Source organism: Callospermophilus lateralis, chromosome 8 (genome assembly GCF_048772815.1).
Source record: "Callospermophilus lateralis isolate mCalLat2 chromosome 8, mCalLat2.hap1, whole genome shotgun sequence".
Taxonomy (NCBI): Eukaryota; Metazoa; Chordata; class Mammalia; order Rodentia; family Sciuridae; genus Callospermophilus; species Callospermophilus lateralis.
Window position 1 is genome coordinate 66,539,910 of NC_135312.1, and position 12,977 is coordinate 66,552,886.

At 35.8% G+C, this 12,977-nt stretch overlaps 1 protein-coding gene across 2 annotated transcripts in view; it reads left to right on the forward strand.

The window, feature by feature from the left end:
* Nucleotides 1-12,977, forward strand: part of Arhgap24 (Rho GTPase activating protein 24) — a 462,423-nt gene that overhangs the window by 426,245 nt on the left and 23,201 nt on the right. For both annotated transcript variants that reach the window (XM_076864253.2, XM_076864254.2), the window contains one exon: nt 10,330-10,462. In XM_076864253.2, the coding sequence (XP_076720368.1) occupies nt 10,330-10,462 (133 nt within the window). The remainder of the gene's footprint in view (nt 1-10,329; nt 10,463-12,977) is intronic.

The window sequence follows — 12,977 nt, forward strand, 5'->3', positions numbered from 1 at the left end:
ACAGTATGTAGATCATAGCCAACTTTTTCTTCTATCAGACGCCATGTCTCTGATTGATATCAAGTTCCTTGATCCACTTTGAGTTAACTTTTGTGCATGGCGAGAGAAAGGGATTCAGTTTCATTTTGTTGCAAATGGATTTCCAGTTTTCCCAACACCATTTGTTGAAGATGCTATCCTTCTTCCATTGCATGCTTTTAGCCCCTTTATCGAATATAAGATAGTTGTAGTTTTGTGGATTGGTTTCTGTGTCCTCTATTCTGTACCATTGGTCCACCCGCCTGTTTCGGTACCAGTACCATGCTGTTTTTGTTACTATTGCTCTGTAGTATAGTTTGAAGTCTGGTATAGCTATACTGCCTGATTCACCCTTCCTGCTTAGCATTGTTTTTGCTATTCTGGGTCTTTTATTTTTCCATATGAATTTCATGATTGCTTTCTCTATTTCTACAAGAAATGCCATTGGGATTTTGATTGGCATTGCATTAAACCTATAGAGAACTTTTGGTAATATCGCCATTTTGATGATGTTAGTTCTACCTATCCATGAACAGGGTATATTTTTCCATCTTCTAAGATCTTCTTCTATTTCTCTCTTTAGGGTTCTGTAGTTTTCATTGTATAATTCTTTCACCTCTTTTGTTAGGTTGATTCCCAAGTATTTTATTTTTTTGAGGATATTGTGAATGGGGTGGTTGTCCTCATTTCCATTTCAGAGAATTTGTCACTGATATACAGGAATGCCTTTGATTTATGCGTGTTGATTTTATATCCTGCCACTTTGCTGAATTCATTTATTAGCACTAATAGTTTCTTTGTAGACCCTTTTGGGTCTGCTAGGTATAGAATCATGTCATCTGCAAATAGTGATAATTATATTAATGTTTTTTAAAATACAAAATTATCATATGCTTTTTAACATTATTTGTAAATTAAATTTGGATATGTCATGGAACCTCAGGTCCAAAATCACTAGATTTGACAAGTCTCATTGACTCCTTTTAATAGTTGTGTTGATTGATTTTATAATGGACAACATTTTAATAGCAGTTAAGGTGCCATTGTATTTTATTTTTAAAATTATTTCATTTCATTTCAATTAACATGTATTAATTGTTTATATTAATGAGTTTAAGTATGATATTAGTATGATATTTCAATACCTGTATACAACAAATACAGATCAAATCCAACTCCCCTTTATCTAACTTTCCTGAACCACACACACTCTTCTAGACATCTTATTATTACTATTATACATTTTGGTTGACATTTTTTAGCTTCAATATATGAGAAAGAGCATATGGAAGCTGGGCACAGTGGTGCATGCCTGTAATCCCTGTGGCTTGGGAGGCTGAGACTGGAGGATTGCAAGTTCAAATCCAGTCTCAGCAATGGTGAGGCTCTAAGCAACTCAGTGAGATCCTGTCTCTAATAAAGACAAAATAGGGCTGGGGATGTGGCTCAGTGTTGAGTGTCCCTGAGTTCAATCTCTGATAACCTCCTCCCCAAAAAAGAACATATGATACTTTGTATTTATGGCATGTTTTGCCACCAAAAGTCCTCCAGAGCCATCTATTTTGCTACAAGTGATGGAATTTCATTTTTTTTTTTACTGAATAATATCCCATTGTATATATATACCACATTTTCTTTATCCACTCAATAGTATATGGACTCATAGGCTGATCACTTACATTAGCTACAATGGACAGTGCCATGATAAACATGTACATGCATGTATCTCTTTGTATACTGATCTCATTTCCTTTAGGTATGTGCTCAGATGTGGGATAGATGAGTCATATGGGAGATCTATTTTTAGTTTTTTTGAAGGACCTCCATAATGTTCTCTGCAATGATTGTATTAATTTACATTCCCACCAAGGTGCGTTAGAGTTCTTTTTCCTCCACATTCTCACCAGCATTTGTTGTTGTTGCTGTTTCTTTAAATAGTCATTTTAGCAGGGATGAGATGATGTCTCATTGTAGTTTTGATCTGAATTTCCCTGATAGTGATATTGAGCATTATTTCACATAATTGATGGACACTTGTATTTCTTCTTTTGAGAAATGTCCATTCATTGGCCCATTTTTAATTAAGTTACTCAATTTTTTGTTGTCATTATAAAGGTTTTTGAGTTCTTTATAACTAACCCTCTGTCATATGAGTAGTTGACATATAGTTTCTCTCATTCTGTGGTGAAGGTTGTCTCTTCATCATATTGATTATTGCCTTTGTTGTGCAGAAGCTTTTTTGCTTGATATAATTCCATTTGTCATTTTTTGCTTTTGTTTCCTTTGTTTTCAGGGTCCTATCCAGAAAATTGTTTCTTGTCCAATGCCTTGAAGTTTATCCCTTTATTTTCTTCTAGTAAATTTGGAGTCTTAGGTCTTACATTTGGAATATTTAACATTTAAATTATGTTTTGTCATTGTTATTGTAAGTAAGTGTATATGTATGTACAAGGTAGCCTGTTCTTAATAGAGTTATAATGATATAATATTGATTTCAGGAAACTTCTGAATATTCTGCTTCAAACTGTATAAATTCCTTGATTTTGCTAGCCTTTCCTCTCCCATGGAAATAGCTGGGAAGATGGTGGAAAAAGTCAGAGTTTACTTTTAATCTTCAGGCTAAATTTCAATTTACTTAGACAAATTAGGACATAGCTACTTAGAAAATGAATCGATGCCTTCAAGCATACTAACTCAAACTCACAACTCTGATAAGTGCTCTACAAAATAAGTGTTTATTTTTGTGTTATTTATCTATATCACTTAAATAATTTCCATTTATATTCAGCTGTGGTATTCATAAGCTACACAGCAAGACATTTTACTTGTAATTTGTTATTTAGTTGCTACTGTTGACTACCTCCTATATGTGTGTGCTAGGAAAGTTAGGGGTAGGAGGGCAGGCTTGTGGCAAGAAGGTGCTGTGGTATTATTAGTGAAGGTGAGTGATATAAAGTTGAACCTAAGCAGTGTTGGTAAGACTGCTAAAGAGGTTATGGATTAATAATGTATTTTGTCAGAATACTTTTTAGTCATCAGGATTTTTTTTTTAATTCCCAAGTGATTCCAATGTACATCTTAGGCTGAGAAGTACACATTAGACCTGAGATTAAGGGTCTTTGCAAGAAGAAAATTTAGTTTGACTTTTATGTACCTTGCTTATTTATATGAAGATTAATGCTAAAGCAGGAAACATTTTATTTCAAGCAGAGCATGTTAGTCAGCTTTGCATCACTGTGACCAAAACACCTGACAAGAACAACCCAGAAGAGAAAAAAAGTATATTTTTGGCTCCCAGTATCAAAGGTCTCAGTCCACAGATGACTGACTCCATTGCATTGGGTCCAAATTGAGGCAGCACATCATGGTGGAAAGAGTGTCACAGAGGGAAGCTGCTCTCCTCACGGCAGCCAAAAAGCAGAGGGAGAGTTGAGGGAAGGGGCCACAGGGAATATGCACCTTTCCATAGCAAGACTCCAGTGACCCATCTCATCTAGCTATGCTCCACCTGCCTACAGTTGCCACCCAGTCTGTCTATTCAAGCTAGGATGAGCTAATTAAGTTATAACTCTCACAATCCAATCATTTCCCCTCAGAATTCCTGCAGTAGCACAGGAGCTTTGGGAGGGATACTTCATATCCGAACCATAACAGGGAGTATTGTGGCTCCTGGTCAGCTTTGTTTATGTGAAGGTCAATGTTTAGGACATCTAAACATGCAGTAGCCAGGTTTGCTATTGAGGTGTACACTGTTATCATTGTAGATAATTGTACTTATGGATTTATCCTGGGGACGTCCATGAAAACAGTAACACCTAGAGGCCAGCAGAAAAGGAGCTTGGGAAATATGGCTACAAAATGGTGGCTAGAAGCTAAGGAGGTGGGGGTGAAAGACCAGAGAGACATCAAAGAGGCAATGAAATAGACTTGCCCATGAGAAGTATTAGAAGTCAGGAGTAAACCAAAATCTATGATTTGTTACCCAGTATAGTTACTTTCTATTTGAGGAGTCTATTACTTAGAAGCACCAAACTCAAATTGCTCACAATCATCTCTTTCTATGGCTCTATTACCTGGCTATATTTTCATGTATTTTGTTACTTTGATCATCTTGTTTGTATAAAGGGAGCTCTATTTGTGTGTGTGTTCACATGCTCATGCTCACAGGGTCAAAATGTTTGTTTTGCATGATTAGCTTTGTGAGAAAGAAGTTTCTACCCGCATAATTCTATACACATAAACAATTCTAGAAGTGGGAAGGAAAAGAGCAAATGTGACTATTGTTAAGCATGAACAACATTTTCCCAATATTGTTACTTCCACTTCCTCTTGAATTAGGGAATTTTGTGGGACGAGTATGTGACAAAAAAGCTCCTGTGGAAGGATCCTGGGGCCACATTTAAACTGCTAGCCATTGTCCACTGAACTCCCTCCTTTCCTTGGAAGAAGCTTTCTTCTCCAAATGCTTGTTCTGTATCAGTGTTTCTTACTCTGGTTGCATACAAGAGTAAAATCTCATGTTCAGGTTATATCAGTCAGATTTGCTTTAGCTATCTCAGTCCTCAATATTTTGAAATACTTTCCAGATGATACCAGTGTGCAAACCAAGGTTGACAATCACTATATCTCTATTCAGCATTGTTTCCATTAATCTGTATTTAACTGACAGCATGTTTTTTGTTTTTCTGCTAATATTTCATTACTTAATACTGTAATAGTGCTATGAACAGTTTTCTAGGAAAGCTCACCAAATGCAGATTTATGGATTGTATCACTCAGTCCTAACTACCATAACAAAATACCATAGACTGGGTGGCTTAAAAAACAAAAATTTATTTTTTCACACTTCTGGAAGTTTAAGACCAAGATAGGGGTTACATTATGGTTAGGGGCTGGTGAAGGCTCTCTTATTGACTTGCGGGTGGATGCCTTCTTGTTGGGTCCTCATGTGATTTTTCTACAGTGTGGGCATGAAGGGATAGGGAGAAAGAAAACTCATAGTGTCTCTTTTTATAAGGAGACTAATTCTGTCAGTCAAGGACCCCCACTCTCATGACCTTGTCAGAACCTAATTGCCCCCCAAAGGCCTCTGTCTTTACATTAGGGGTTAGGGCTTCCACGTTTGGATGTAGAAGAAACATGATTCAGTCTACAAAAAGATAGCTGTGTAGTTCTCTGCCATCAGCACTTTTAAACAAGGAGAATTGAATTGGAATGAGCACAAACTCAATGTATTCCAGGAGTTGGCCTGGAGGTGAAACAATCTTTTGATTTTGTGCATAATTTAGTGGTGACATTTATGTAGGTGTTCAATAAATTGAGACATTTGAACCAGATGCAAGTTTCACTGCCAAAAAAAATGTACCAGTTTTGACAGATAAGTAATAAATAAGTTTGAACAGAAGCAGACTCTTCCAAATGGCATTTAGTTTAGTTTAGTTTAGAGCTGCTTAAACTTTTGGGTTAGCTTTTCTGTGTTTTGGTGAACTCAGTGGTGGAGCGGGTGGCTTAAGCAAGACATTTTGGGGCAGAGTTCATCCGGGCAGTGCTGTTGCATGTCTTCATTCTAATTTATGTTCTCCCTGGAGCCTGGTAGAGATGACATTATTATTTTCTTAATTTGAAGGTAATTCTTAGGTCCTCTTATTGTGCTCGTTGCCGATAAGTCCACAATATCTTTAATAACTTCCTGTGTGAATGCATTGGAAATTCATTCTATTCAGTTAAATCAAGGGATTGATTATACTGTGTTCTGTGCATGGTAACCAGAATGAAAAATTCCCTTTTCTAATTATGAAGCTTAAGTGTTACAAGGTTTTGTCTATGTGGTTTTATACTTGTAATTATGGTGGCATTTGGATTTATTAGTGTGTATAAGTATATTTATTAGGGAAGGAAGAGTTGGGTTCCAGGATGAGCAAGGAGAGATTGTTTTCAGATCTTTTATTCCCATTCAGATTAGTAAAAGCCTATTGTGCATAGATTTATAAACAGTGCAATGAGTTTCCAGGAAGTGCAGAGAATATTCTTAAGATCACATATCTGGCAGGGCATTAAAAGTTAGACTACACAGAGAGTGTTATGAAGTTGAAAAATTGAGCTTGGTAAGGAAATGTGTTGACAGGGACCAGGTAGAGATATAAGCTAAGCTCAAGGGAGGAAAAAAAGGTCTCTGTTGTTCATCTATTTCACCTCCAGGTATCCTGAGGCAGTGCTCCCCATAGGTGTTCAGGAACTCTGTAGTGAATAAATGACAGATTCCAGAAGGATCAAAAGATGACTCATGAGAAAACAAAATTAGATCAATCATAGGAAGCTTCACGGAGGTCTTCAAGGTTGAAAACAGTAGTGAACACAAGGAAACAGTTTTCAAAAGCGAAGTCCAAGTACAGTATGAGGGGTAAACAATTCCCATGCATTGATCAAGTAAGCATATGTTACAGAGCTCCTCCTCGTCTGGTAGCTTCTTTAACGAGCATTTTAGAGGCCGTCTCTCTTCTCTCTCTTTCTCTTTTCTATCACTGGATATGAAGTGTATGATTATTTTTCCTAACTTCTGAGCAAATTCTGTTACCAGGTGAGTGAAAGAATCTTGAGTCTATGTAGTGATTTTGCATTACCAAGTAGTTTTGAAGTCCTACCAAAGGAACCTATCTGTGTGATGTCCTGTTTAAGTGCCTCAAATGGGATTAATTACAGAATCTACTGGTTGGATCACAGAGAGGGCCTGGAGTGTGGAGAGGTGTTGTTGTTGTTAACCAGGTAACAATTTTTATTCTCCATTGTACATAGACTTTTGTCACAATTAGTCACTTCACTTCACTTTGGCAAAGACTAGATAAATATCTCTGAGGCAAAATAACATGTCATTGAAGGTGCATTAGGCTATTAACACAAAACATTGGTATCTAGTTAATTAGTTGTATGTAGTAAAGTAAATATCAATGAATCAAAGTAGTGGATTTTTAGTCAGAGATATCAGGCTGGAGAGTTAGATGTGGAAGAATGTCATCTCATAGAGTAAACCTACAAAGAGATTTTTTCAGAGAAACCCCAGTCTCCCATTGCTCTAGGTAGCCTATTAGCAGCCAGAGCAGAGTGACCCAACGTGAGCCAGAGGACATGAATCAGAAGAGGCAAAGCATGTTGGAGTCCATCCAAAAGTAATTGTTTCCTTCCATTCAGTAGGAAAGTACAAAGCCAAAATGAGAAAGCTGAAAAAAATGCAGAAGTCTCTATTTCTACAAAGAACTAGGTTTAATGAAGTCCCCCAAAAGAGTCATAAAATTTTAAGTCTTTAAACAACACTTGAATAGCCTTCATTAATTGGGGGGAAAAAAGAAGACAGAAAATAGATACAATCATTCTTTATTTTTTCTATGTCATTTTCATTTCGGTGTAATGACCTGTGGCCATATATACTATAATACTAAAAAGCTAAGGCAAAGGATTATTTCAGGCAAGGAATAAAATAATCATCCCACTCCATCTCTCTTACTTTGATTCATAGCTCCAATGTTTTAATTCTTGGAACATCACTGCAGCTTTGGTGTTAAGAACGTTGCTGGTAGAGGAAGAATGATTCTGCTGCCTTCCATCCTTCACAATTTTCTCTGGGCCTCACAGTCTAACTTTGCAAGCTTGCCACCTAGTGTTCGAATGTTCTCAACACCAAAATGTTTCCCTTCTTCAGAAGCAAAATAATAAAGGAATTCAGGACGTTAACATAAAAACAGTGTGTTCCAGGAAAGTGATTGGAATGAATAAATCGTCAAAGAAATTCTAAAACAGATTTGTTGTTAAATATGTTCCTTTTTTTCTTTATTATCTTCTTTCTTTATTGCATTTACTCATAAATATTTAACATAGTGTTTATATAGAAATATAAATTATATATAACACACTCTACATATTGAAATATATATGTACTTATTTTGTATTTTGATTTTATATTTTTCTCTCTCCATACTTATAACTTTAGCAACATTTTGTCATTGATTCTAGAGGCAAAATAGACCCCACCCAGTCATGACAGTAGGTTGAATTAGAGTAAAGTCAAAAAGTGGAAGTAGTTTATTGGAACATTTGATTTCACTGCCTCTCCTGCCTCAGGCTGCGATTTTGTTACTCCTGGTGACCGCTCTCTCAAGCCAAGCACTTTACTATATAGGAACAGAGACATAGAAGGTTTGGATATTCGTGAAATGGACAGCTTTACCAATAAACAACAACACATATGAATTCTTTTGTCTTACAACTGAAACTATTATAGGTCCATCTTTTTACAAAAAAATTAGAAATTATTTTTGGAAATTAATAAGCCTGATTTCAAGAGGTCCTTGAGATGTGATTTTTATTCACAAGTCTTTAAGAGGACCTCTTTATTGATATTGCCTAACCATTGAGAATTTTTTAAAAATATGCTTATTTGTTAGAAAAATAAAGTTAATGTAACATGCCCCATTAGATCAAATCATCATTTTAATACCTTCAAAATCACTCCTGGTATGCTTATTCTGACAGACTCTAACATCCACACAAAAAACCTCAGTGCTTGTCCCCAGGTAGGTAAAGCTCTGTGGCTCATGAAGCTGTTCCCCGCCACTCTAACCATATCCACCCCCATTGGAGGCTCTGAATTTCCCAGTCTTTTACCAGGTCTTTAAGGGCACAAGGCAGCCTCCCTCTTCAAATTGTTTCCCTTCCTTGCTTTAAACAGTAATGCACTTCTGCTCTCAGTTCACTCTACTACACCCTTCCAATCTTAGTCCAACCCTCATTTCCTCAGAGAAGCCCACCCTCTGCCTGGTTAGTCCCCTCTTGTTATTAAACAACATCCTATAGTTTTCCTTCTTACCACCCACTACAACTCTATAATTACATAGTATATTATCATTGGCTTAATATTTGCTGACCCCCCTAAATTATAAATTATAAGCAGGCTTGAAAAATACCTTTATTTGTTAATTCCTGAGATCCTAGCCACTGTGTTTTCTATAGTGTCCAACACAGAATAGATATGCAGTAAATACTTGATGAAATCAATCCATGAGTTCAAAATTGAGAACTGAGAGGCACATTGTCCTAGCTCACATACATATGGCATCACCACTGGGACAAGAGAGTACTCCCTAGTGCCTGCATCCCAGCTTCTATTCTAAAGGCAGAGCCTTCCAGGGTCTTACCCACTCCTGAAGCTGGGAGTATGGTGTAAGCTTTTACTTCTTACAGAATCCCCTGATTTACTCACTACCACATTTCCTGCCTCACTTAAGTATTCAACCAGCTTTTTCTCCCCCCAAATAAGTAACTCCCACTCAAAAAAAGTTCGGTTACCCTCTTTCCTGTTATCCATCTTCATGGATTAACATGGAAGGGGAATACAGAGAAGAAAATATGCATTCACATTCAGTAAATTATCCTGTCACTCTGGTGTTCTGCAGGGGATAAATATAAATTATATGAGTTATGTAAAGAATATGTTAAAATTGTAATTGTTTACTTTCAGGTGATTTCCTTTCTCTTTCTAGAGGGATCTAAGAATTCCCAACTCTTTTAGAATAGTAGACAAGCAATTATGCTGAGAGCCAACATCTTCATAATGAGTTGTGCTTAAAAAGTGTGTCATACTAAGCTTCAAGTATCTGGAACCAATCATCAGTGTCTCCCTCAAATGAGTTCAACATTTTGAGAGATGAAGTCAGGATTCAGAAGTAATGAATTCTGACACAGAATACAAACATACACAAACATAAATTTGGTATTTGTTGTAAAGTGTATTATATTTTGTGGTCTGATATATTCTAATAGTTTTCCAAAGCTAACACTTTTTCTTGCCATCCAATATACACATATGAATCAGATATAACTTTCCCACGTTCATATATGAATACACAATGAGTGAAACTCCACATCATGTACAACTGCAAGAATGAGATCCTAATTAGAATAAGTTATACTCTATATTGGTATAATATGCTGAAATTCACTCTACTGATATGTGTATCTAAAAAGAACAAATAAAAAAATATACACCTAGGGAAAATGCTTGAACTTTCAACTGTTTTCACACCACGTGAAGGAGTTTGAAAGTGTCTTGTCACTCTCTTTTTCCCACCCACGGTGGGAAATGTCAAACAGACATTACAAAAGTGTGTGCTCCCTGGAAACTGGATTGACTAATTCAGTTGCAAACTTAGATAGAATTGGGACTCCTTGGCATATATTTCACACTCATAATAATAATAATAATAATCAACTAAATGATGTAAAGTTACCCCCTAAAATACCTTTCAACTTCTGTCTCCATAGCAACACGGATGTGCACACGGTGGCCTCACTCCTTAAATTGTATCTTCGAGAACTTCCAGAACCAGTTATTCCATACGCTAAGTATGAAGATTTCTTGTCATGTGCCAAGCTTCTCAGCAAGGAAGAGGAAGCAGTAAGTTGATGCATTTGTTTCTACATAAGCTTTGGTTTGCAGGTTTTGTCTGTGTTTTTACTATTTAATTTGCAATTTTCCTCTTGTCCTATTCTTGGACATTTCCCCCTATTCTCTACATCACACACATTTAGACCTTCTATGCACAATTCAAGTCCCATTTCTATTCCCTGTCTAATCAGAAAGAAGAATGTGGCTGAATGAATGAAATCAGTGCTTTATGGCACTTGGCTCCCCTAAAGGTTTGATTTGTGATGCTACATTAGGTCACATCTTCCAAGAAGAACATGGGCACCTTGTTTCATAATCTCCTTTTTTGAGTACCTCCAAAGGATCTCAAATAATGGCCTATAAACCAAATCCTACCTCCTGCCTATTTTTGTTAAAAATAGCTTTATTGAGATGTAATTATGTACTGTAAGATCAACGGTTTAAACTTTATAATTCAGTACTTATATATTCTCAGAGTTGTGCAACCAGCACCAAAAATTCAATTTTAGAATATTTACAAAATTTCTATTACCCTAAAACAAATCTCAGAGCCTCTGTAAATTCCCCTTTCCCCAGCTCTTGGCAAATACTAATCTAATCTCTTCCCCTACGGGTATGCCTGTGCTGGACATTTTATATAAACAGGATCATTCAATATGTTGTTTTCTGTGACTAGGCTTTTTCATCTTTTTCAAAGTTCATTCACATTGTACCATCTATCAGTATTTCATTTTTTAAATTTCCAAACAGTATTCTATTTTTTATTCATTCATCAGTTTTTAAATTTCCATTATTTGACTATTAACAATAATGCTGCTATGAACATTTATGTGCCAAGGTTTGCATGGAAATATGTTTTCATTTCACTCAAAGATAGAATTGCTTGTCCATATGTAGCTCTATTTTTTTTTTCAAAAAGATTGTGCCATTTTTAATTCCCATCAGGCATGTGTGCAGATTCCAATCTCTTTACATCTCTGCCATCACTTACTGTTATCTGCCTTTTTGGCCACAGACATTCTAATACGTGTCAGGAGTGTATCATTGAGGTTTGAATGGCATTTTCCTGATGGCTGATGATGTTAAATATTTTTTCATGGTGTTTATTGGCTATTTATATACTTTCTTTGGAAAAATATCTATTCAGATTAGTTTCCTATTTTTAATTGCATTACAACCATCCCAGTCTCTCAGGTGATTAATTCCAGGGCTCCTTGCAGATACCTAAATCCATGAATGTTCAAGTCCTTTACATAAAATGGTGTAGTTTTTGCATATAACCTAGGCATAGCTTCCTGTATAGTTTAAATCATCTCTAAATTATTTGTAGTACATAGTACAAAGTAAATGCTGTGTTAATAGTTGTTATTCTGTGTTGTTTAGGGAACAGTGACAAGAAAAATGTCAGTACTGTTCAGTACAGATACAGTTTTTTCCTAACATTTTTAATCTGCAGTTGGTTGAATCCATGAATATGGAGGACCAACTGTATTTGTCTTATAATTGAGTTGTAAGAATTTATATAGTTAAATAATGTTCCTTATCAGATATATGATTTGCTAATATTTCTCCCATTTAAATTATTATCTCTTCATTTTCCTGATGATGTCCTTTAAAACACAAAACCTTTTTCATCTTGATGAAGTATTTCATGTATTTTATTTATTTTTATTTGGTCATTTGTGCTTTTTGTGTCATGTCTAAGAAGCCTGTGTTTAAGAAAAAGTCATATTTACTCCTCTATGGTCTTCTAAGAATTTTGTAACTTCAACCCTTACCCTGAGATCTTTGTTCCATTTTGAGCTCATGTTATGATCAGGGATAGGAGCCAACTTTATTCTTCTGCATGTGGATATTCAATAGTCTCAGCACCATTTTTTTGAAGACTCTTCTTTCTTCCATTGAACTCTCATGCCATAATTGTCAAAAACTGCTGCCCTTTTTTACAAATGCAATTTTATTTTTTGTTGTTGTTTCATAATATCAACTGTGGCTGTTTTTGTATAACAACCTAATACTCAGGTAGTTATAACAGAGACCATGTGTCCTGTAAAGCCTAAAATACTTACTAACTGACCCTTTACAGGAAGAAGAAATCAGACTGCATTATCAATTGGCTTTTCTAGGGCCATTTACATTTTAGAGGAAGTTCTACATGAGAAGAACAGAAGAAATTAATCCCTTGTGAACTTTCCAGGAAGATTAGGCTTTCCTTTGTGTCGCAACTGATGATATACTGTAGGCATGACCAATCCAGAGAGATTGAATAGTCAGTAGGCATGGTGAAAATGGGACAGACCTTCACTACATCAAAGCTATTTTTTGTTTTCAGTTAATGAGTCTGTCATCCCTTTTCAGTCATTGTGAACAACTGTTAAAAATGTTAAAAGAGCTTCACTTAAGTCTGTTTCTCTACAAATAATACATAACAGTGGGGATGTGTTCTGAGAAACATCTTTAATATGTCTCATCATTGTGTAAATATATTAACATGTACATATACAAACTAAGATGTCCTTACCAT